Source organism: Eurypyga helias, unplaced genomic scaffold (genome assembly GCF_000690775.1).
Source record: "Eurypyga helias isolate BGI_N326 unplaced genomic scaffold, ASM69077v1 scaffold23448, whole genome shotgun sequence".
Taxonomy (NCBI): Eukaryota; Metazoa; Chordata; class Aves; order Eurypygiformes; family Eurypygidae; genus Eurypyga; species Eurypyga helias.
The window spans coordinates 26,929-53,618 of NW_010265293.1; the positions used below are offsets into that span (position 1 = coordinate 26,929).

The 26,690-nt window shown below is 44.1% G+C and overlaps 1 protein-coding gene across 1 annotated transcript in view; it reads right to left on the bottom strand.

Moving 5' to 3' along the window:
- AACS (acetoacetyl-CoA synthetase) overlaps positions 1–23,660 on the bottom strand; it is a gene marked incomplete at its 5' end in the record, with an annotated part of 36,188 nt that extends 12,528 nt beyond the window's left edge. Inside the window, 8 exons of the mRNA XM_010156697.1 lie at positions 117–197; positions 3,427–3,574; positions 4,259–4,340; positions 4,873–4,987; positions 8,532–8,629; positions 16,469–16,582; positions 19,146–19,266; positions 23,557–23,660. Of these exons, the coding sequence (XP_010154999.1) occupies positions 117–197; positions 3,427–3,574; positions 4,259–4,340; positions 4,873–4,987; positions 8,532–8,629; positions 16,469–16,582; positions 19,146–19,266; positions 23,557–23,660 (863 nt within the window). The remainder of the gene's footprint in view (positions 1–116; positions 198–3,426; positions 3,575–4,258; positions 4,341–4,872; positions 4,988–8,531; positions 8,630–16,468; positions 16,583–19,145; positions 19,267–23,556) is intronic.
- Between the last annotated feature and the right edge of the window lie 3,030 nt (positions 23,661–26,690).

A 26,690-nucleotide genomic window follows, 5' to 3' on the forward strand; every position in this document is an offset into this window, starting at 1 on the left:
GAGCCTTGCAGAACAAGAATTAAAAACACAAAAACATACTTGTAGGAAAAGCTCTCCCATCTTTAAGAAAAATATACAGAAGTGTTTGTTAAGGCACTTTAAAAAGCCACACTTGCCGTTGTGTAGTACATAATAACGTCATTGCTGGTCATGTTGCTATGAAGAATGTGTTCCTTCAGATGCTGTATTAGTGTGCCCTGCAAAGCAGAGAAAGAACATAAGTTGACACAAACCAAAACCAAAATTCTGACAGCACATTAAGACTTCAAACAAGGCTAATGTCAATCCTTCACAGGACATACTCCAGGATTACAGGCAAGTATTTCCTTTGAACCACAGCTGAAGTAAGTCCCAGGGCCCATCTAGAGCAGCAACTGCCTTCTCCATTCTCTCACACAATTTCCAGCCTCTCATTAGACATCAGCAATTCCCACTGCACATCACTAATAATCCATGGAATAACTGACTTCCTTCTCTTCCCACTCTGCCCAGCCATCAGAGTACTCCAAGCAGGCTGTAATTTTAGCAGCATGCATCTTCCAGTCAGATTTTCCTAAATAAGCCCTTTGACAGAGTTTCTTTTTCAGCTCACCTATGCAACTGAGAGGAACGAAGGACCTGGCACTTCTACCAACTGCAGCTGCTGCTACACATCACCACTGTTAATCCAAAATGACTTACCTATCACCATCTAGGAGGCAGGAGAGCTCACTATACACATCTCTTGCAAACAAAGTACTAGAAACATGAAAAATCTTACTGCTCAAAGCATCAATATTAAACAAAAATGTAGTTAAATATATTACTTCCATTTCTTCTGTTGGAAATGCCACTGAAATACCTTTCCCATCAGCATTAAAGCGTAACTTGTTGGGCTAAATAAATTTACAAACTACTTGCCTAAGTTGCTTCACTTCAGTGCCAAATTAATGTGGTGGGTTTAAAAATCAAGATGGTTTTTGCATTTACACCAGGAGTTACAGTGGAACTATTAAGAGCCTCATAAACATGAAACAAGATTTATGCTGAGAGAAAATAGATTACAGATAAACATTTGAAGTGAAAAAGGAGGGTCATAAAACTGGCACACGCTTTGGGAGAAAAAGCGGAAAACATTAAATAAAAATAAAGGAGTAAATCTTATTTCCTCTTTGCAGCTCAAAGGAACCAGGTCTGAATTCACCTCCCACTGTTCAAGTACCCTGAGCTGTCACAACGCTGCCACCTGGCTAGAGCTACTCTTCCCTTCACCTTAAAATTTAAAAAAGAAAAACCAGGATTTAGAAACACTGCAGCTATTAAGGTGGCTGAAAGAATTGCAGGTGTACACATAATTATTCCATATATGAAAATAAGGACATTGCCTCTGCAGGGGAGTCAGAGGGCCACAGAAGGGAGTGAAATTAAAAGTCAATTAAAATAAATATTGGCTTTTTCCTCCATTTAGGTGGAATCAAAAGGAAATTGAACAATGACTTCAGGTAGAGGCTGTGAACTATTCCCCTGCAAAGCCCAGGAACTCTCACTCTGGAGATTAGGGTAGGGTGGTAGAAGGCCATTCTAAAGAGCTAATGGCCCAAGATGACCTCAAGTTTATTTATAGGACTTCTATTACCCTCCAGACAAATCCTAAGCATTTAGCATTTCATGACACAGATCTGGTAGCTGACAAACACTTACTGGTCTGCTTGTCCTCACTGGGCTTAACATACGGCTGGGGAAGTGCTGAGCATCTGGAGTGTCAAAACAATCCGCAGGCACTGCTGCTCCTGAGCCACACTATCGGCACAAGGGACTAGTGCTAAGTGGTTACGGAGCTGAGAGCAGCTACTCCTGGCTCTGCCCTCAGACCAGCAGTGCTCCCTGCACAGCAGCAAGTCAGAGCACAGAAAACCCTCAGAACCATCTGCCTACAGTGAACACAAGTCTAGCAGCACAGCTACTTAGGCCCAGGTCTCATGAGTCCTTGTAATGGGCACAAATGAACTGATTAGGATTTTACCTACTGGGAACACAGAATCCGGATAAATAACATCCTTTTCAAACCTTCACATTCTCTCCTCCCCGGCAAGGATGAATAGTTAATTTGTACAGCACCTTATTGTTTAGGCACCCAAAGGATGATTGAGATGGAGAGAATAAGCACAATTAAGGGCAAGCTAAGTGGCCATACAGGTAACACGGAAGGAGAAAACTTTGCAGAAAAGAGTCCTGTTGTCTGATCTACATCCGTGTTTTTCATCTCCCTCTTGTTTGTCATGCATCAGTGAACAAAACACCCGGCCTGTTTTTTGCTAATCCATCTTTGCAAACACTTAACCAGTCTAAAGCCTGCACAGCTTCAAAACAGCTGTCAAACTTCAAAATACACCTCCTCCTTTCTTCTTCACAAACACGATTTGTGTCCCAAAGGGACCATTTTATATGTCACATGCTGCCTGGTATGATCTCCTACTGATAATACATAAAGCAGAGTGTTTACAGGCAGCATGGGATTTGTCCATGGGCAAATCCTCCAGTCCCTGCCATCAGCGAGGCCAGAACGTACGCACTAAGGGTGTAACGTCCAAACGATCCTGCCCTGTGGCTACCTAGACACCTCCACAGCCAGTCTCACAAGATGCTGATCCTGGCTTCAGAGCAGAAACAACAGACACTGGCTCAGAGTTGTGCAGTTGGTACAAATGTGCCAGACAGCACTATCTGCCTGCCTTAAGGGGCAAGAGCTCTGCCCTTTATTAGGGACTGTACAAACGGCAGAGGAAGTTTCAACACTGCCTGACCACTAGAGTTCCCTTCTGACCAGTAACAGGTTGCCTAGAACAACTTTTAGAATGTGAATAGTAAGTGGAAAGCATGTGAGCATGGGTGATTTTGGCAGTAACATTGTTCATAGCCTTAACCATAACAAAGCACTGCCTAACACAAAGCTTGCACACAACCCAAAACCTACACCCACTGAGAGCTAGCCTTCTCGCTTCCTTCGTTAAAAAAGCTTGATGAGGATGACATGCTCTGAACTGATAAATGTAGGGAGTAAAAACTCTAGCTAACAAAACCTGCAAGCTCCCTATGGGCCTCAGCTTGACAGTGTCCAAAAATCAGTTCCAAGCACCCAACTCAAGATACTTGGCCTTTTTTCTACCAGGATCAGTTGGGCCAGTTCTGCCAGTGCTTCTGTGCCAGACACTCCCAGGAAACAGCCGAAGTCTGAGAGGTCTCCACACCAATCTCCAAAGTATTTAATGTCCTTATTAATCCATATTTGCTTTCAGTCAAGTACAAATATAAATCTTCACTGCAAGTTACTGAAAAACTGTCAGCAACCAGTTCTTCCTTAAAAGTATATTATGAAATGCTACTGTTAAAGGAAAAAAACCCAGGCAGTTCTATATAGAAAGTGCAGCTCCAGGAGGGAAGACGTACCCCAGCTGAATGAACCATGCATTTCGGTGCCCCTGTGGTGCCTGATGAATACATGATGAAGAGGGGATGGCTGAAAGGCAGCTGCTCAAACTCCAGCTGGGGGGCCTGGTCTCCTTCCCCAGTAGCAAGGAAGTCTTCTAGAAAGACACTGCAGGAGAAGAGAATAAAGGAACATTTCAAAGTTTGTTTTACATCATTACCCCAGCTCATATATGTACCTCAACTCACCTCTGTAGCTAATGTTTCTTTTAAAATAAACTACATAGTCTACGTGTATTTTTATTCCTAGCCTTTCTACTTTGGACTGCTAATTGTTTTGCTTCCTTTTTGTGTTTCAAAAAACACATTAATATAATACTGAGATATAACAGCAAACTCACAATGATAAAACTGTAAACTAATCAGCTGCCAGCCTTAGCAGTCCAGAGCAAACTGGAACAATTTGACCCTCAGAGTTGAGTCTGGAACTAAACCATGTCCAAAAGGTATCTAGCATACATAATCCAGACCAGTAAATAATCAAAAACTTCTAAAAACATCACTTCAATTATTAAACGTTCATTTCCAGAACCCATGTTCTTCTCCCTGCTATTTTTTATTGAATTTTGCCTTCATTTGAGAACCACTGAATACCAACAGTGATTTGGTAGATATGAAACATGTGCAGCAACATCCTACTAGAGTTTTCAGTATGAAACTGGACCACATTAAGAGATCTGGCTAAATCCTGGCTTTCGCAAGCTCAAGAGGTCAGGCAGTTTCAACAGCTGTCAGCACCCATCGCATCCCTAGTTAGGGCAGTCACAGCTCAAAACCTGTGAACTTCCATTACCTGTTTGGAATCTTAGAGATATCTATGGTTTCTCTTGAGGAGACATAAGGAATCACCACCACTTTTTTTATATCCGGAAGCCCTGGAACAAAGAAAAGTCATTTCCTACATTCAGTTACATAAACCCAAGGTCTTTCCTGTCTGACTGGATCATACAGTGTAGTGCACTAAGTAACAGAAACAATTAGGATGCATCAAGTATTGGATATGGTTTTAAACATTAAGAAACCAAAAAAGGCTAAACTATTACCCAAGATATGATTTCCTCAATATCACCAGTCTTAAAAATACACGTGTAAATCTGCAAGATTTAATGCTGTGGTACCTCTTGTCTTCAGCAGCATCCCACTGGGCTTAAAACCCAGTATCATAAGTCCCTGTTATACACTTATGTAAGTCCCTCACCTCTATTGCTGACTAATATATTATGACATATTTAAGCTAAGCTAGAAAAAGAGCATTAGAATTACACAAGACCGGGTAGTTTTTACTCAAAAAAGTTCTGATATTCTAAGTGGCCACAGAGATACTGTAAAGGAGGAAGGACAGTGTAAAGCAGCCCCAAGTGTCACTTGGAGTGCTCACAGAAACTAGGATGGCATGCAGTGAAATACCTTTTACCACACTATGCAGCTTTTCCAAGTGGTTATGTTCTTTGCCATTGTATATAACAGCTTCAACAGAGAAGATGAGCTTAGGCTGAATTTGGGAAAATCTGTCCAGCACACCCTAGGGACAAAGAGAAACACAAGTTTACTTCATAGCTACAGCAGGAAAACCCCCTGGATGCTAAATGCAAATCAATTCAAGCATGGAATAAGGACAGGAATTAGCAGAATTGTTACAGGACTGCCTGCTTGCCTTGCACTCACCCAAGATCTTCAAAGTACAACCCTTGTCACAATCTGTTTCATAACCCCCAAGTGTATCAAAGAACAGAAAATCACCACAGAGCATCATTCACTAAGGGATCAAGTTCACCAAGCTAGCTAAGCCATTAAAAATCCACCTTGAGAATCAGACTTACCAACTCATCTAGAGAGGATGAGCACCTGACTGTAATGTGAGCAGGAGCACACTTCACACATGTGAAAGTCCCCCGAGACCACTACCTGGACCTGCGGGTAAGTGCTCTACCTGCCCACACAAAGTGCCCCCAGTGCTGCTTTGACAGTGCACTGGGAGTTTGGGAGTCTGCCTGGGGGGGAAGCAAGAAACACCCGTGTTCCAGACAATGCATTTATCGTATGGCAAGGTGGCACTTCGCGTGAACTGGCAGCTTTGTTCTGCTACCATTAACAAGGGAAGCAGTACCACTATTTTACCAGAACAGCCACATATTGAACATATACACACTACCAACACCACACTCCCATGGCTCTTTGGAACCTCTGGGGCAGGACACATTCAGATGCTGAATTTTGCGGTGTCTCCTCCAGCTTACACTGTTTTCAGGAATTTACCACCACTATTACCACATTTGAGAGAGAAACCCTTCTGGCATTTATTTTTTCCAGGTACCCTGTATGCAGCAGCCTACCAGAAATGGATCTTTTTGTATTCAGCAGCAAAAAGAAAATCCTTTTAGGAAAAGCTTTCAGCACACAGTAATGTTCAGCTCTAGCTACACCACTCGAAACATTAAGAGCTACAAGATTACTCAGTACTATAAAATTGTCAGCTAACTGCTCAAGAACAAGCTCCTAAATCGTGTTGCAAAAAATCAGTCATGCACTTGTTCCTCCTGACTTCCTTTATTCTTCTGTCTCTTGCTTTGTCCTCTGCTTTGCAGCCAAAATGAGAGTCAAATTATCAGATCAAGAGACCAATGCAAAACCATCACAATCAACTGATCTACTAAACTCCTCCTGTCCTAGACAGGGTTGCAAGAAAACCTACTGCAAAAGTACTGGTGCTGTCCTGACAGCTTCTCCCTGTCCTCTGTTTAGGAAGACTCACCGAACACCACAGGGAAGGTACAGGGGTATGACTGAACATAAAGATGCAACGGTCTGTTGAATGTCACTCAAGACCTGTCTCTCCTACCACCTGAAGGCCCATTACTTTTTCCCTTTTCACATCCTAGGAAAACACAATGACAATGCACTGACATGAAACTTCAGCCACTAGTCTAGAAAACATCCAGAAACAGTTTCAGTGGCAGAAGCTGCCAATGCATTAGCTCATCTCAGAAACGTAGACTTAATTAACACATGAAAGTTCCTCTCTAGAGGAAGATGAAATTCAATTCCCCACCACCTTAGGTGTGTTATCGTACCCACCGCATCACTTTTGAAGAACGGACCCAGCAGCCAAATTACAGGCAGAGCATATGTGCACACACATGTGTATACACACCCGCGCTGAGCACAGAGCATGCGTACTCCAGATGAAGGGTACTCAAAGAATAACCAAAACTAAAGAAGCGTGAAGAGATGACTCCAATTCTCAGGGTTGTACCTAATCCTGCTAACACACCCAGTTGGATTCATTAGCACTGGCAGGATCAAATCCCACAGGGCAGCTTGGTGTGATACAAAGGGAATACAAACAGATGGAACATGTAATTGCTACACAGGAACTTTAATCCAACCAGATGGCTCAGCACAGAATTGCTTTCCTGAAGCTCAGGTATACCAGCTATGGCTCCTTTATCCTGAGGAACCTCAAATGCTGTGCTAGAAATCATGCAGCACCCCAAATTCCTCTTGGCCCAGAAAAGCTGTAGTGCCCCATCCCTGGGAGTGTCCAAGGCCAGGCTGGATGAGGCTTGGAGCAACCTGCTCTAGTGGAAGGTGTCCCTGCCCATGGCAGTGGGTGGGACTGGGTGGGCTTTAAGGTCCCTTCCCACCCAAACCACTCCTTCTATGAATGGGGCTGCACCAACTTCGCTACGGCTCCAAGGTTCCTCACACAGTTCTATGAGCAGAGTCTCTTTAAAAACTTACACAGCCAACCATGTCATATGCATAGGCCAAAGAGAACCCCTTGCCCATTAATACACCTCAAGGGACAACGGGGACCAGCGAAGTGAAGCCAAAGCTGCCAGAGTGGCATTCTGCGTGGGAGGGAGCTCACTGCTCCCGACAGCAAACTTCCTGAATGCTCCGCTCCAAGTCTTTGGAGCCTGCCATGCATAGGCACCTCCAAAAAGTGACATTTCTGAGCTTCACAAAATATATACACAACTATATTTGAAATGCAGAAAACTATGCTACTCCCAAAATCAAAAATCTTCATTTATGTTCACAGGACTAATGCAACTGCACAGAAGGAAGAAAATCTTTTCCTTAGGGTGGAAGCCAATATCCCTGAGGGCCTCTGCTGATCTCCCTCAAGATTTTGAGGTTTGAATTCATGCCAACACATGCTGCCAAGCCAAAGGAGAATAAATTATATCGATAGCACTGCTGCTCCAAAGCTGAGTCTCATTAAAAAACTATAACAAAAAGCTGGGCACTGAAAAGAGCAGCACATCAAGATGGACAGAAAACATAGCAGGACTAACACAAGCAAAATGAACAACCTTCCCCCAGATAAGAGACCAAATCACACTGCAAAGAAAATACTCCATACTGTCATTTTCTGAGCAAGCAGAAAATATTTGTAGAACAGATTGATCATTACATGCTGTAATGATTTTTAATAGTTTTTCCCCAATGAGACACCCTCACGTGTAAGAAAGTGGAATGCTGCTGCCCTCTAGTGCTAACGCGGATATGACAGTGCCATGCACTGAACCAGCTCCTGGGATTAAACACTGAGACTGAGGGCATGTATCACTGGAAAACTCTGGCATTTTCTGTGTTCTGCAATGCACCAACAGCACATCCCCCAAATGCTTTCCTGCCAACTTTTAGCTAGAAGAAGTGTCCAACACTCAACTTTAAGTGGTTTGTACCTGTTGCTGCTTGTGTGCTACAGGCTTCCCAAAGGAAGGAGAATGTGTTCCCAAAGCCTCAGACAACTCTTGCATCGCTGCTCATCTAAACATTTAATACCTTAAGAGTTCAGCAAGACTATGGATTCTGCTTGAAAAATCGACCAATGGCGAGTTGAAGATACTCAAACTACCCTGCTGAAAGTCATGACTGACAACTGAAAGCATGGGTATTCGGTCTGTGGTAGCTAGAAAAATGGATCTGGTGTACTTGGCTGAGCCAGAAGGCAGCAGCGAGACTGATGTGAACAGAACCTGCCACTTCAGTTGGTCACCTTCACGTTTGTCCAAAGCACGATGGCTTTTTCTGGAACAAGCAATAAGGCTACTCACATTAATGCCGAAGTCTGGGGATGTCGAACTCCAGATAGCACCAATACTTGCAGCAGCCAGCATTGCTTCCACGGCATGAACACTGTTTGGTACATAACCTGGGGCAGAATTTGGATGGTTAGAGATGGAAGAATGAAGATAAAGTTTACAGTAAAAATAATGTACACAGTAACCCAATAAAATGAAAAGTCCTGGACTGCAGCCTCCTTTCACTCCAAGTTTTCCACACAGTTGTCATGTCCTCCATCGAAGTGACATCAGTTACACAAGGAATTAGCAAAATTCCATTTATAAAAACTGATACAACTATTTTTATATCTACTAAGTTTCTCAATTTCCAAGTGTTTCTGCTTAATAAATGAGTCCTACCCTGAAAGAGGGTAGCACGCTGAGAATTGGGAGAGAGAGAGAGTAAGTCTGTGGACTGGCAGGGTACAGAGACTGAGAACCCAGCAACATGCAGGGGAATAGCCTAGGTCTGCAGAGACAGAGCTATTAGGTGGAAAGAGTATCTGGACAGAGTTTATAAAAACTGGGTGCGAAAGCAGAGATTCAGCTTTACAAAGCTGAACTTTTTCTGGCAGGCACTGCCAGAACCTCAAACACAAACAAGCAAAACCAGTGTCTCAGTTGATAAGGGACTAATACAGCAGAACAAGCCCCAGGACATTCCCACACAGATGTAGCTCTTCAGGTTTCTCTCATTAGCTTGCAGAAAGATTTCAGGATTTGAGGTCACTTTATCAAGGCACACAGAAGAAATGCACATCAAGAAAAGGAGATTTTCAGCAGCTCAATTTGAGCAACTCTCCAGAAGGCACTGGATGATGGAGATAGACTCTCAAGTGATCAGAATCCAACCCACAACTTAAACCCAAAAGATGTGGAGTTTCAGTTGCTTGAAAAGGATGATCTGAAAGATGTCCAAGTACTTAAAAGAAGGCACATGACAGGCCTAATTGCAGTACTCTGATATCTAATTAGAACACTGTATTTGAAAGCCAACTTGAACAGCAATAAAAGCAATAAAAAAAAATCAGTTGCTGTTGCGGGAATGCACTGCGGGTTTCAGGTGCTCCACAAGCATCCATCAGACAGCAAAACCCAAGGCATTTCTCAAATAAAGATACTAATGGATGTACTTTTCAGGGCAGGAACTACAATCACAGATCTTAATGGCAGTTTCTGTTACATTACCAAGTAGGAGGGGACTGTTGTCAGTTTGTCTACACAGCTTGAAAAACCCACCCTTGTTCAGCTCTGTAAAAAGCAGATTTTAAATGTAAGTCTAAATTTAAACTGAGATCTTTCCTCACAAGTCAAAATCAGTGAAATCGGTTTCTTAAACCAGCTTGACCACTTCAGTTAATCTATAAGCTGCTGTGCTTTTGGGAGTAGCGACTTTGAAAACAGCACTATGACTTACCCCCAACGACATCTTAAAAAAGCCACCACTGTGAACAAAAACCACAAACCATGTTACAATCTAAATTATTCCCTTTAACTCCTTACAGTTTGTGGTGGAGTGTTCAGTCAAGTCCTGAAGTCCATGAAGTACAAAGCCTCACACCCATAAAGGCGTCATTGATGTTGCTATTTTTCCCTTAAAATCAAGGTTTGTGATCCAAGGTACAGTAGCACAAGTTTTAGGGTTTTTTCTTTAAAAGAAATTTTCCTCCTTGAACAATAATTTGAAGTTTGAAATGTACGAACCAGAACAGACTAAAACGGCATTGTGTGACAGAAGTTCTTAATTGATGCAAAGTCCTTCCACTGAGCATTTCTTGGATGGCACCATTGGGGACCAGAGTGCAATGAAAACTAGAACATGTCTCTTCATGCTCTGGGGAAGTTATTACCTTGCCATAGCTCAGAAGCATCAGTTCTGTTATAAGGAAATCCCCCTCTTCACCACTCCTACAAAGCCCTCAAGGCAACAACACAAGCCTCTGCTTATTACTGTGAGCCAGAAAATTACATCATTACCTCCATTCATCAGTTGGCTTTGGGGTGGTGTTGGTGTTTCAGGGGATAACAGCCAAACTGCCAAAAGGTGTGAAACATGCAGAGCAACCTGGCATTTCTGTATCTCTGAGCAATCTTCACCGGCAGCCAGCCTGCTCACCGGGATAACCCCCAACACCAGGGATTGGGGTACAAATGCAGTTCTGTTTCGGAAAGAGATCCTCCAAACAGCTATGTAAGAACTCACCTTGCTTCTCAACAGCTCCCAACTCTAAACACCACAAAGTGCTTCTCCAATCTGTCATTAATCTTGATTTAATCTGTCCATCTCAGATGAAAACTGGGTTCTCAGGAATAAAAGTGATTTCACTCACATCAGAGATTCTGCAAACCAGTAACAGACCTCCCCCGTGTGTAAAACACCCTGCATTTGTCTGTGCCCCTTGAGATACCAACTCCTCAAAGCATTCCGTAGGCTGACACAGGTCCTAAGTGTCTGGAACTTGGTAAACAGGAGAGAGTTGCTGACAAAGAGGAGGAAAAATCCAACTGCTTTAGCTGGATTCGCAGCAGGAGTCACAGAACAGTGACCCAGGTACAGAAGAACAATGGCAGAGTTAATTTGGATATTTATCATATGTCTGTTCACCTATTTAACTGAGCCTCCATGTTCCTCAATATGATTCTGCACCTACAGATCAAAACTGGCATTTCTCAGCATGGCTGGGTTCTACAGGAGGTCCTTCATATCTGTATCTCAACCTACCCCTCCTGAAGCTGGTGAGAAAGGTGGAAGCTACCTTCTGTTACTAGAAAGAGGATCTTCATACCCTCTTTGGGTGAGCTAGAAAGCAATTGAACACAGGGCTAAAAACACAGGAGCTGGGAACCCAGGAGTCCAGAGCATGACATACCAAGGGTCCTAGAAGCACTCCTCCCAACTCTTAAGTATGTAGAAAGACTCCATGAGGACAGAGAAATTAAAAAAAAAAATTTGACATAAAACCTGTGACAAATCTATAAGCAGAAGTGATATCTTAAAAACACTGTGTAGATTATTTTGAAGAGGCACTAGCAGCCCAATCTGTTCAAGACAACATTTTCTGTCAGTCATCATTTACTTAATCTAGCATAGGCTGAGATTAAATTTAGATTTGTTGATTTACACTACAGTACTTCTCCAACACTGTACTCAAAGTTTCTGGTATAATCATGCTGGAAACTATGTCAAAAGTCTCATTTTTGAGTGCTGGGAACACATTCCCTGCAAGCACCCAGTGCCTTCATGAAGTAGACCAAGTGTATACTCCAAGGCATCCAAACACTCCTAGTCATCCAAAATTTTCAAGAGTACACACAAACCTGGACCCTGCAAAGATTTCATGTGAGCCTTGAAAGAATACATCATGAGGAAGGTAAGTAGGGAGATACAACCAAAATAGCCTCTCAATGGCTTATACTACTGATCTACATCAGCTCTCAAACAGAAGTCAAAGACCAGATTTCCAGTTTGGTTTGGATGTTAATACAGCATTTCATACTCCTGCAGGACTTCAAAGTGGTCATCCTACCTAACACTACTGCGGCCCGAGACTATTAGTAACCTGCTAATCTTCTTACCAAGCTAGCTTTAAAACCCACGTAAGCAACTAGTGCTAATAGAGTTACTATAGATAAACCACCAGCTTTAAACAATGTAGTTCATTGATGTTGTGTGGCGGATTTTGTGTGTGAACACATGGGGAAGATCAGTTTGTTTTTAACTGCTGACTTGTAATAGAACAAAGCTGGCTACAGGGATAGAACAGAGGCAACCTACCCGGAGATAAAAGCACAGATACTCCCAGTTTGACTTTATTCCTGCTTCAGACATTGTTATTTGCCAAACAGACAGCGGGCGGAAACCAGGAATCCTTCACAACTGGATCTGGGCAACTGGGACTGTTCAAGCATCATTGACACTACTGCAAAGCACCTTTTCAAGGGTTATTTCACCACACATCTGCTTCAGTTATGCTCACTGTTATATGCCACCTCCTTAGTGACAGGACAGGAAGCATGAAATCAAGCTGGGAGAGTGCTGACAGCCCTGCCTGCCCACCCACCTCCCACTGTAACACACTACTGCTGCCATGACGCAATCCCAAGCTGCACTGAACAAACTAGGGGATATGTTAAGGAGAATGAGAAGTTAATAGCCTTTTCTTAGAGGCAGTAAAGCACAGAGATGATATTTACAGGAAAACAGTGTTAAATGGTCTGGTGTATAATTCTGATAGCTCAGGATGAAGTGATTACAAGAGAAAGTGGTAAAAAAGGGCATCAGAACCCAGCAGGTTGGATAGGTTTTGTGCAACTATAATAAAATTAGTAAGATATCCCCCTTAATTTGAAAGCTGCTCTTTCAGAAGCTGTAAAAGCATGCCATGTTATTGCTACAAACCACATGAAGAATCACCCTTCCTTCCACCATCTACTCTAAGTTTTGGAACAAAATAGGTCCCAGTGGATTTTAGCAAGCTTTAGAAAGCCTGATCTTGGGAACCACTGGTGGGTGTATGACTAACTTTCCCACCCAAAACTTAACATCTCTCACCCATTTCAGACTGGGATTTGGAGAAAAGCCTGCAGCCTCAACCTCTGTCTGTGGTATTACAGTCTACCTCTTCCAAGGGCTTCCAATATCCTCTGGCACAGGAGAGAAACACAAGCAAAAGTTAAGACCCAATTTAAAATGTGTGTATTTATATATAAAAATAGCTGGATTTCTTTCCCAAGGAAGCTTTCCCTAGATATGGGCTGCTGCCCAAGGCAGAGCAATCTGTCAGTCAGGAGACTGGGGCTCCGGGGGAAGGGAAGAACTGCACAACAGCTCAGCTGATGGGAGCCAATACATGTTCATCTAGTTGAAGATTACAAGGAAATGTCTCTCACCAGCCAGGGCAAGAGGGCACAGCAGAATAAAGTAGAAAGTGAGAAATTTCTCAGAAGAATACTACATATGTGAAGACTCTGGATAATTTAGAAAGCTCTATTTGAGCCCAAAAACGTACTGTGATTCCAAGGAAATAAATCAGTTGCCTACATTCATCAGTCTTTTCTGTTATCCTAGGTCAAGGGCTTTGTAAGGACTCCAAGCACAACACGAGCCTGCTTCCACAAACAACTGCTCATAAAGACACATTTAAGGAACTGAAGTGCTCAAGGGCCCTGGCACAGATACCTGGTACCTGCAGGAGCTGGGCAGAAAAGGCTCTGCTCCACGAGTGCCAGATGGGAAACTTCAGCACAGGAGATGCACAAAGAGGCCAAGGGAAAACAGCTGGAGCATATCTGAGCCATGGGAGCTTTACCAGCAGAAACTCTGAAATGCTACCTTCTGTAAGTGTGCAAGAAACCTGTATAAAAACACAGCATCTAAAGCAAACTATTTTAATTCCTACAACCTTCTTTAAAAGATCAACTGTGGGTTTTAATTTACTTAGAAAAAAGGTAGCTGCCAGAACAAACAAGGTTCAGTAGCCAGCCTGCCTCCAGGTCTGCTAAGTGAAATACTGTCATTAACTAAGAGGAACTATTAAAATTATAGTAATGGCATTATTAGCACCACTGACTACAACTATATTTCAACAGCACATCTTCTCCATCTACAGAGCACACCTTACTCAGAACTGCTCAGATGAGCACAAACCAGCATTGTATTTCATCTTTTCAAAGCCTGTTTCTAGCTGGGTTTGATTAGAAGAGCTCCAACAGTGGTACCCAGGTTACAGACAGGACTTCAATTTGCACCTTAGAACACAAAACAATCTCACACAGATCAAACCGTTGGATTCAGAATGAGTGTTCCCATTAGGCATGGCTGCACCTGGTAATACTTCAACATTAGTACTAGATGTTACCCTAGTGAGCACTGTTGTCTTCCCAGAGATTAAAGACCTCTCACTTAGCATCTGACATCAATCTGCGAAGTCTGACAACATGGACTTAAACCTGAGAACAGGACAGCAAAGAACAGCAGGTTTCTACTCCCCAGAACACACCAAAGCTACAGCTGTTGCTGCTGTCCTCACTCATCACAGCATGTTCACACACAGAACATGGAAACATTCCCAGTATTTACTTGTCTGCATTGTACACCTCTTTCCCACAACACATTCAATCATATTATGGGATCCAGAACTAGTACAGAGCCACTTTACGTACAAAATGCAATTCCTTGGTTTAGCACACCCAGCAGTACACACAGCAGTGTTTTGAGCCCTGTTACGACTTGTTTACTTACAAAAGAAGTAGCATATTAAAGCCCCACAAGCAATCTATAAAACAGCATTTGAATTTGTTGTGTGCATCAGGAGAAATCCCACTGCAAAAGCCAGAAGAGTGCATTCTGCCTGCCTCACGATGACAGAACACAGAGGAAGCACTAAAAGGGGTCAATTAAAGCCTGACTAGGACTGGGATTGGTTTCATGTCCAAGTTTCCAGTTACATGCATAACTAGCAATTGTTTTGCTAATATCTTGGAGGCAGCTCTTTGAAATACACACAACCCACTTCCCACATGATGTGGGCAGAGGACAGGTGGTAAGAAACACCACACAAGTTGTAAATACTCCAACTCAAAGCGCAAGTTTTCCCATTCATTAGTTTGGTTTCAGAGAGGCCACTGTTCCTCAACAAGTCGAGAGACAAACGTGACAGTGTTAAGATTGAAAATGGAGACATAAACAGAGCGTCTTCAGTCAGACAAACTTTCCTGACTCTGCTGGTTCGTACCCAATTAAGGATTTAGTTCTAATTTACATAAAAAACAAGCCATCAGCTGCAATAATTAAATGCTCAGTTACCAGTTCCCTGGAATACTCATACCCTATGCATGAAATGAGCTCGAGTATACTTTACATCTGCAGGTCATCTTTGTGGGTTTAATAAAGACAATAATGCACACCCTTCTGCTACTGAAGACATTGGTTTGAGTTCTGGTTTGTAACACGCAGAAAACAAACCAACTCGTTTCATCACTTGGGGTTTGCATCGTTAAGAATTTACACACACTTAAGATAATGGCCAAGTACTGCCAAATGAATGTGAGATTCCAGTGGTGAGAGGGACATGCACATCAGCAAATGTAGTGAAAGTGCTTCAAGGATTACAGCTTGGACTTACACCACCCTGACAAAACTCAAGAGCATACGTTACTGAGCATATGAAGTACAGAGGTGAAGCAGCTCAGCTGGAGGATCAAAACCAGCAGCTTGGCAATAATTGGACTGAGGCCAGGAACGCTTTTCTACACTTGGATTGTAGAGTGTACAAGCCCTTCACAGGACAAAACACTGATTATACAGACAAACTCACACGACAGTCTTAGGACAGGAAATACTGCTCTAGAAATTTGTGGGTTTGAGAGAATTGCAGGGTTCTAACTCCTAAAGTCTGCACTGGTGTGACTTGGAAGATTCCCTGCTCACCATTCTGGAAGCCACTACTCCAAAAGCAGTGGTGGCAGAAGTACCAGTCCCTTCCTCCAGCACTGCTATCCCCAGGGCACCACAGTACCTGGGGCTGGAGGGTCAGTAACTGCTAGCTGGCACCACAGCCACCAGCCTGGGGCCCTAACGTCCATCACTGTCCCCGGGAGCCTGCCAGACCGTGAGTCAAAGCTCAGCTAGATGCAGTGTCTCCAACACTTCTGCTTCCACAGAACACCTACAGAGCAGACCTTAGTGCAGCTATGAATGAGATATTTTCCTTCCCCCTCCAGTGCTAGGAAACTTGCAGGCTAATCCAGGTTCCTTCCCTGTGGAAGTGTATTTCCTACGAGTGTAAATATAGCAGCATAAGTGTGTTTTCTTCAGAATGTTTCTGTGAAATAGTATTTCATATCTGTATTTCTATCATCTCACCTACTCACTTTCGTGTTCCAGGAAAACTTTCACCTCTTGTCCTTTAAAAAAAAAGGTTACTCACCCACAACTCTGTCTCCGACTTTCACTCCCATCTTCCTCATGGCTGCAGCATACAGAGCTACAGCTTGTCTCAGCTCTTCAAAAGTCACTTTCAAGATTTCTTCCTTGCCCTCCTCTGAGGAAAGAGAATTAAAATAACCAGTCAAAAAATTATACACTGCAACATATGTAGAGTCCAGTACACACAACTGATTATGTAAGGAAAAGAATAGGAAGGAATTTCCACTAGTAGTTAATACTTTTTGCTTCTCAAGTTCCTCTTATGCTTTCCCTAACAGGAATGAAGTATTAACCAGCAGCATTCAGTCAGCAGGAACCAGGACCATACCTCTGCAAAAATGCAAGTAATTCACTGGAGAAAGGTGTGGTCTCAGAACATTCATGGTACACACACTGCACACACCAAGGCTACTTTAACATCGAAAGAACCACTTTTTCCCTTTCTGCTTAGTGTTCTGATTAGCTCCAGGAGGCAGCAGCAAGGTGCCAACTTTAGGTTTTATTACGGCAAGTCACTGTTGACTAGAAAAGTCATGCACATACAGCTAAGGCCTGACTTTAAATATGCTTTTCCAACATCTACGTTGGCCAACATACCACAGAGCAAATAAACTAAACTGGACTCCATTCATCTGAGAAGATCTGCAGGGTGGTTTTGTACTGAGTGTCAGATGTTACATAAGTTACATAATAAATCACTCCTGAGGCAAAATGAACAAATCTACATGTTATGAAAGGCAAAGTTTGTCATCTTAAAGGTCCCTTCCTGTATTTCTCCAATGTGATTTCTATAAATTATGTTGGCCTGTCCTGGTTCTAGAATCCAGCACTTAAAACACACATATGCCAAGGACATCACAACAAGGACTGTGTGCCCTGGTACAGCAGGTCCCTGCAGAACAGCCACCACCACTCATTTCCTTAAGCAGGGAACTGTTTGTTTACTCTTTTGCCTTCTTGGACTTCCATCCCAGTATATTTAGACCTGCATGGAGCAAGAGAACAGGTTGTGATGGGAGACAACCCAGATGTCAGTGTAACATGTAGTTCATAAGCTGAACAGGGACTGCTGAGATTTTGTATTCCCAAGAAAGGAAACAGAAGTCCTTTCTCCATGATTAAAGCTCCCAGGCAAAGGAAGTCACATTAAGAGGTACAAGTGGGAGCCAGTGACAAGTGAAATGGTTTATTTTACATTCTTGTGCCCTGTTACACCCACAGATCATCCCCAGCGAACGCAGGAACCTAACACTGACCCAGCAGCGAGGGGTTAACTACAAGTACTGACTTAAGAGACCTTAAGAAGCTTAAATACAGCAGAAGGTCACAGAAAGAAACACAGGTAGAAGTCTGTTCCCCCCAGAAGCCTGTTCACATAAACAAATCAAAGACATCAATTCTACATACACTTAAGAGTTGACTTACTTATCAGTGTTTAGCTTTCAGTTGTTGCACAAGATGTACTTAATTACACTGATTTTTTTTCCTTATTAAATAATAGGTAAGAAGCTTTTCTTATGATCTCAACATTCAGCAGTGCCCAGTTCATCACTTGGAAGCCAGCTTTCTGTTAGAGGCCTCATTTCTATCAGACTTCACCAGATCAATTCTTACTGCACCAGAAGTGGGTCACAGATTTTCCCATTCCCTCTGAAGTGGTAGTTGAGTTTACTGAATACATATATTCAGAGAGGTTTCTTTCAAATACCCCTAAGCAGTAAAATGCAACCATTAGGTACTTCAGCAGTAAGCTTACAGAAGAGGAGTCTGTTGTCACACATGGTTCTTAACAACATTAATACACATGTAATTCAAAAACTGATCTCCATGCATCAGCAATCAGAAACTAAGAGTTAACACCTACATGACCAATCCATAGCCCTGTATAATTTTCCCTCCTAATGAGCTGTAAGACTGCATTGCTTATTGTGGAGCTATTAAGCAGCACCACCGCTTGGTCAGTCTTATGATGAGGATTACATCCAGCAAAAGGGAAGCTGAGAATACAACTCCTTAAGGAAGCACTCACCTACACAGAAGCTAATCCCATCTAACAGATTGGAAGCATTTTATTAAAGTTACCAAAGTCAGCAGATATAGGGAAGGGACTCTGTCTTAACATTAGCACCCACGCTATGAGTATACCCGGATTTTACCACACTTAGTGTTTCTTGTTATACTGGAGAAGATTTAAGCTGGAGCTTTAGATCTCCAGAAAAATGAAAACCCAAGTGTCCTCCCTTTCTGTACTGTCAAAAGCAGAGTTAATTCCTACCTACCCCCCATGCAGTTCTCAGTGTTCTGAAGATTAAAGGCATAGGAAGGACAACATCAAGCAGTGCCAAAATACTTCCTGAAGGCAAGCGTTTGTGACAGACAAACACCTCCAACACTGAGCAACACTGAACTCCACATGATCTCCGCTACCTTAAGGCAGTTAAGCACATTAAGAGAACTTCATTTAGTTTGCCAAGGATTTTCAGAACTATCTATATTCCCAGAACATCTTTTGCTGTCGTTTTTTTCTCCTCCAGAGCTGTACCAGATTCTGCAGCTACTGACTTCATTTTCCTCTCTTCCCCCCACCCAAGCCAGCTTCTTCCAAGGTTTCATACAAAGCAGAGCTGTCCTATAAGGCCCAGTCCTGTGAGCTAAACACACAAGCCAGTAACCCTTACTTGCTGCATACAGTGCAATCTTGTCGTTGTCCTTGTGCCTCAGAAGGTTTTCCGCATAGTTCAGACGGCTCCCTCTGAACCACTCCGGGATATCCGCAATGCTTTTGGATGTATCAACCACCTGGAAAAAAACCACAATACATTCCTGGAAAACTAATACAACCTCATTGTCAGAGCACTGTACAGATATCAGCTAATTAATCCCAAGCTCTTTATACACTTTATCAAGCAAGAATCATTTCTGCCAGCTCACAGATAGAAAACAAGCACTAGATCCTGTAATTACAGGCCTGGAAAGATTCATTATTTGTCAACTGTCACAATAAAACTAGGAAGAGTTGTGTGCTGACAGTTCCACCTTCGGAGCAGCCTTAAACACACCAGTGAAGCAAAGCACTATGGCTCAATCCAGACAAAATAGGTGCAAGCCACAGTGCATGCTGGGTTTTGCCTCTGGGACCACCCTGAGCCAGGGCTGAGGCTACTGTAAGCTCTACCAGGGCTTATACTCCAGCCTCCCTCCCACAGAAATCCAGGCAAGGAAGGTGTCTGTTCCTCCTAGCATGGGTCACAAGACACAGAGACCAACACCAGGAACTTGGACAATGGCAACTCAGATGGACCCTGGACTGAAGATCTGAACTGTATAGTCAAATGTAATTAAAAAAGCTTTTTATCCCAATTCTCCACTTTTTAGGAATAAGTTGCAGAGAACATTCAAGTGTTCCACAGCTCCACTCTGAGTGCAGCAGCACTGCTGGGAACCTCTACAGCTAATAAACACCAGTAGAAACTGAGCACACATTTCTACCACCCAATATGCTGTTTTCCAAAAAAGAGGGTCCAACCACCTCATAGGCCCATAATAAGTAATTCCCCATTTAGGATTAAGGCATGAAGAACTGAAAAAAAGGAATAAAAAGTCAGAAAGACATTCAGCTAAAACAACTTCCCCCATCTTGAACTAATTACCCCTTGATAAGTCACAGTTAGGACTATACCTGTCACTGCTATTAAAGGTAAAGAGCCCCTTAGCATTAGCCACAAAGGTAGGTAAATGCCTTCCAAAGCGCCCCTCCGCTTAGAGATTCACCTGCCCAGCAGCGCAGTGTTTTGTGACCTTTACAGGAAGAGCATTTTCAGACCAAGCAAAAGGCTCTTCTGAAAGCCAGACAAAACTTAAAACAGCCCCCATTCCAGCAAACCTAGTGGTTTTGTGTTTTGGGATGTGCAGTGTCTGTTCCTGGGGGCAATAATCCTAAAGTTAAATTCTGAGGTTAAAGCTCCTGTCGAAGTGCTCGGCAGTATCACTTCACTTCAAATGTATGTCCTAGAAGCAGGAACTCAAGTAGATTTTTTTCCTCGTACCAATTAGCTGGAACGATGTTGTAACATTTACACTTCAACTTGGACTGCAGAAATACTTTTTCACAACACATATTACTGCAGGAATTAGAAGCCACTCAAAACTGATTCATTGCTGACTTCCTCAACTTGAAGAGGAGATCAGAACGTTTCCAGCATTTTCCAGGACAAGAGTTCATATAACCCTATTTTTTCCTGAAGGGGAACATCCCTTCAAAGGGCTCCACCAGCATAAGGTGCTGGGCTCACACCTGATGCTCTGCGACTTCCTGCTCAGGTAATGCCTGTAACTCCCAGTCAAGCCCATCTCTTTGGTAACTTGGTTACCTCATTCAACAAACAACCAGATCTCTCCTTTAGAGGCAAGTTCTCAGCAAGCAACAGCAACTCCAGGTCTGATAATCCAGTGGAAGATCCCAGCTGTAGCAAGTCTATGAAAATGCAGAGCTTTGAAAACCTTTCCCTTCACTCAGCCCCAACAGACTCTCGGCAAGGCTACAGGAAAGAGCAAGAAGCCCAGGCCACAGTGCTGCCGACCACAGCCCTCATTAATGAGTAATGCTTTACTCTTACTCACCAGCACCAAGGCACACAGAGCCAGCCTGTGGGGTTAGGGGAACGTGCCAAGTCTCAGCTGTGCTCCCAGGCCACCAGCTCCCCTTCTGCAACTGCCCTTCACAGCAGCTCATTGGTGACCACTTCCCACGCCTCAGTAGCCACAGATAAGCATCACATTGGTCATGTCCTCTGTCCACACCTCTATTGCATTCCCCTCCCTCACGTGGCTTGCTAGCTGCGCCATCACCATGCATCATCACAGCCCAGAGAGTCTGCTCACCCTAAACAGAGACTGTACTTTTGAGAAGGAATCTCCCCATTCCCATGGGACAGAATCCTCGGGGTCTTCTGTATGACCCAAAGAGAAAAACAGCATGCCTCTTGAAAAGCTAGGAACAGATACTATCAGAACCCTCGAAGCTGCCCCTCCGCAGGAAGAGCTGTCACATGCTTCTTGCAGCAAAAAGAGAAGTTTAGGTTACATCCCTCATTTAAAATCAACAGCGACTTGTAACTTGACCAAACACCACTAGTGCTGCCATGCCAGGACCACTTTGTATATGGCCAGTACGTTCTTTACAGAGGTGACGTGGATATCAGCTGCTAGAGAGCGACATGAGCACCTCTGCATCAAATACTTAAAACCTTAACTGAGTTTAAGTAACACTCTGACTGCCTGTATTTTAGACACACAAAATTCCATTTTCTTCAAATGACCTGTGAAAGTAGAAACTTTCACTGTGAAAGTAGAAACTTTCACTGGCTACGAAAAAAGGAGTCAACTCTGGCTGACAAAAAACTGCCTTTTCCTCAAAGCATAATGCTTTCTTCCAACAGGCTGCAGGGATCAAGTTGTATGGCATTTCAAAGTTGTCCGCTCTTCAGCTAGCGCAGAGCGGCCCAGGACGGCGAGCAGCCCTTCCTCCTGAGATGCAATGCAGAGGACCAGTGGTAAGGGCTCACGGCAAGCCAGCTTTGAGGCTCAAAGCTGAGTCAAGCCTTAAAGCTGATACTGAGGGAAAGTTAGAGGCAAACAGCAACCAGTGAGTCAAGTATCTTCTGCAATACTTGTTTACCAGCTCTCCTGTTTTAAGGCCTTGCATCACAGCAAGATTCTACCCCTGTAGAATACACATACAAGGGCTTAGAAGCTCACAAGTAGTCTAGTTAAAGCCTTCCTCAACAGCCCCAACTTCTTGCTTGTCATCCTCAGGAAACAGCCATTTTTAGGCCACCACTGCCTGCTTCAGTCTCCCTTCCAGTTCACCAGCCATTGGTGGTGTCTGAAGGGACAGACTTCCCACAGCACCAGTCCTGTAAGGCAAGAGGACAAGAAGAGGACCAGGTCAGTACAGCTGCAAGGCTGCAAAATAGCACCTCTGAACTACTGGCTCAGGACAATTTGCCTTCATATGGAAATTTAGAAAGACAGCCTTGCTAGCAGCATACAGTCAGTAGAGAAAGTAAATGGTATCCAAATACAACCTGGCCAGATTTTGACTACCATCTGTAACACTAATGGTTTACAGTCTTCAGACTACATACTCCAAAAAGTGCTTCTTACAGAACTACACAGTTTAGTTTTCGCTGAATTCATCCTTCTAAAAGGTGGGTCACATGAAGCCATCTGAGCATGCAGTTTCATGGCAGGAAGAGCCACCTGATCTACCACAGCAAGCGGTACAGAGGCCGGTAAGACAGGAAAAGGCAAAAGAAACTCACCAGTTCCTCCGGCAGAGCTGCCAGTACTCAGAGTGTTCCCAGAACAGATGGCCCCCAGGGATTAAGACAGTCCAGCCCCCTCTCTACTAAGTCCCAGGAAGGTTCCTCTGCATCAAGCTGTCAAGTCCATCTTCCTCAGATGGAAAACTGCAGGGTGATGCCAATATCCATCACCAGGACTGTACAAGGGCTCCAGCTTTGCCCTCTGTTGCAGGAGCTTCAAAGTCACCTTTATCTCAAAACAACACTGTGGCATGGTCCGATACTCTCCCTGCATTCAACCACTACCATTCCCTCCAACACTTCCAGCCTACATCCAACATCAGAGACTTCCATAACCAGTTCTACAAAACTGGAGTGGAACAGGTGCGCTGCTCAGGAAAGCTGACCCACGAAGACAAACGTGAACCTGACTGCATGCCAGCATTTACAGAATCAAGACCATATTCTACCAGCACAACCCTAAAGCAGCAGGCAGCTCTTGGCAGACTCCCCACAAGCAGCCAGGGCTGCCAACCTATGCCAGAGCACCTGGCTCAAGAACACGGCAGCAGAATTGCTTCAGGCAACAGAACTTGAGAGTTTCACTGTCCTAAAGCATATCATCAATAAAACACCACCCACCACACAAGGAAATTCAGGATTATACACCTGACGGATTCTTCCTATCACTTGCAAAGGTTCCAGGAACAGGTCAAAAGGCTGACTGTAAAACTGGTTTATCTCCCCTTTGAGTTGCACCTGACTAAGATAAATACTAACTTACCTCATCATACAGGCGAGAGCATATGATGTTACTGTACTTCCAGAATTCCGCCCAGAAGTCTGAGTAGGATTCCACCGACCACTGGTATAAGTCATCGTAGTTGGCTAGAAGTAAGAGATAGGTTAGAGTTACACAGAGAATTACAAGAACTCAGATGAGCTACCGTTAGGGATATCCCAGACAAAGACAACGTGTGGCCAAAACAACCACAAGGCAAAACTGCACAGAGTAGATCACTTCTCCATTCAAGACAAGTGACTGTGGCATAGACCCACAGCACCTACTTGAGCACCTGACCAGATGGCATCACCTCTGACTGTTATAAGCCATTTGCCACCACGGAGATAGGAACCTTTCCCAGTAACTCCATGAGACATCTACCCGCTCCCACCAGCACAACCCAAGATTAGAGAGCAGGACAGAGTCCTGCGTGCAGACACGTCCACTCCCATCATATTGTCATGATGCTTTCAGGAAGACTGGTTTATCTCTTGCTTTATGACAAGCAACATTTGCCGTGTGGTTCTAGTCCAAGACCAAAGACCTCTGATCGCGTGGTAACACAGAGATTAGACATACTCGTTATCTACCTGTGATACTAACAGCACTCTAACAGAGGAAGTATTCATGATTCCTAAATAAAGATAAGTCTGACAGATAGCAGCTTACCTTTTCATGCTAAAGCAGCAAGAATGAAGTCAAATGAGACATTTACCAGGTAGATGTGAAAACCATGATCTGGCATTGAACTGCTCATTTCCATGCTTAGGTGTGGGACAGATGAAGTAACACAAGGAATGCATGCCAAAAACCACAATTCGAACTGCACACTGAAATTAGGTGTGCAAAACAGTTTTAAGTCTGAATAACTGAAGGTGATGTCTCATCACCAGTCCAAGAGTGACATTCCCGAGTCACGTCCATGCTGCCTGAAACTGTGCCAACAGCCAAATCAAATGAGTACCTGCCATCAGTGACAGTGGTAACTGTTTCCTGCTCTGCCAACTGTGTTCTGTTTGATGCTTTCATCTACACTCTTGGAGTCATTTTCTCCAGTTATCTTTGGTTTGTCACCCTGCTGCCCAGCTAATTGCTTCGGAAGTCTTCTCTGCATCCGCTTCCTACAAGGAGGACATCTTCCAGCTTTACGAGAGGAAGCATTCAAAGCCAACTTCACACTGTTACTCACACTCCATCACCAAGCTGTTTCCCCACCCAGCCTGTCCCTTCCACGTCTTATTCCACTCAATCTTTCCATCAATAAGAAATCGCTCCCTAGGTATTACTGACAGGGGAGGAACAAAGACTCCTCTCCCTAACTCGGCTTTTGCCTACACATGGCTTCAGTCTCGGCCTCCCACATGCCCTCTCCTTCTCCACCCAAGTTACTCTTCACTGTTCTGTACACTGCACATTGGCTGGTGTGGGGATAAGGCCAAAGGGAAGCCCAAGCTTCCATCTCCTTCACAACCCAATTGTAGCACACGCTCTAAACCATCCAATAAATGCTAAAAGCTGCAGTCACCACTAATTTGGTTTCTTACAATATAAACAGTTTGTTCCATCTTGTCTACGCAGTATGCCCTCAATTGAGCTTTAGCATGCAAGTCCCTGGGGGCACAAACCTGCTATTCAGCAATTGAACGCTGCATCTCGTTACCACTTCGTCAGCGTTGGACAGAGCCATGCTGCTTGAAGAGGTCTCGCCCCTAGCTCTCCTCAGTCAGTCCACATCTTGCTGTTACATAAAGAACCCATTCTTAGCTGTTGAACAGCGCACAGACCAGTGAACCCAAGATCAAAGCTAATGGAAGTTGACAAAGGTTTCTATATATGCACAGGAATCTACTTTCAACCAGAAGTAACCACTTCAAAATGGGGGGCACAGGCAGCCCAGCTGGAACTGCATTCCATCTTCATCATGTCAGTACTGGTTATGTGACATTTCTACTCAGGAGACAACCGAAATCCTGTAGTAACTTGCTTCCTACGTAGCAGGGGAGGTAGATGCTACACATGTTCACATGTGAAGCGCCCCAGCAGTCACACTAATGACCTGGCTTGCCCACATATTAGGTTCCCAATCAAGATGCACAATTGTTTCCCCGACATGAACTGCCAGAAGCACGAGATACTCCTCCAGAACATCTCCACTTACACAGACATTTATGGACTGACAAACTTGTCAGGCCACTTGCCAGAAGTACTCCCTCCATCAAGCAGATGACTACACGAATGCTACACAAGCAACCCTGTCCCCAAATACTTGGGGAAAACACTGTGTGAAACAAACTGTTCAAAAGGAAGGGTTTGACCTCCACTTGCACGTAAGTCCAACTGGTTCATGATGTGAGCAAACCCACACAACCCCAATCACTGACTCCTGACACCCTAGAGACAGCACCCACAGCTAGCAGGCACCAAAAAACAGAACATGGGGTTGGAAAACACCACTGGAGGTGCAACCCCCTACTAAAAAGGGGGCTAAATTCAAAACTGACAAGTAGTTTCAAAGTCCAAGGACTGCACCCTTGTTCGCAGCCATACAGGTATTTCTGAATGAGCATGAAGCAGAGCTTGAAAAGTCTGGGCAGATGCACAGCAAGAAACTTGGCTTCCACCACTGAACCAACTTAAGCATCACCTTTTACCTTCCAGCATGCTCCAAAAATAAAGATAGATGCTTCAAAATCAGAGATGAGAGTACAAGCCTGGCCTTAACTCAGGTCTCACACACAAGTTGTTGAAGCACCATATTAAGGCTTACCTTCAGCTCACAGCCATGGCAGCAGGGATTCCTCCTTCCCACACACCCTTAAAGCAGAGTCACCCGGGTACTACTGCTCTCCCCAAAAAGCCCCGCTAGCAGGACCTCAGCTGCACCCAGGGCAGCCGGCAGGTACCTGGGCCCGGGCCGCCAGCCAGCAGCAGCACCGCTGACAGATAAGGCTGTTTGCATTTCACGGCGGCGCGTACCTTCATGCCGAGCGAGATGCTGCCCCGGCGGCCTCCGCACGAGGCACCAGCAGAGCATCACGCTCGCACCCCGCACTTAGTCCCCTGGAGCCCCCGGGGGTGCCCGGGCACCTCGCCCTGCTCCCTGGGGTAGGAGCAGACGGACGGCCCGCGGCCGT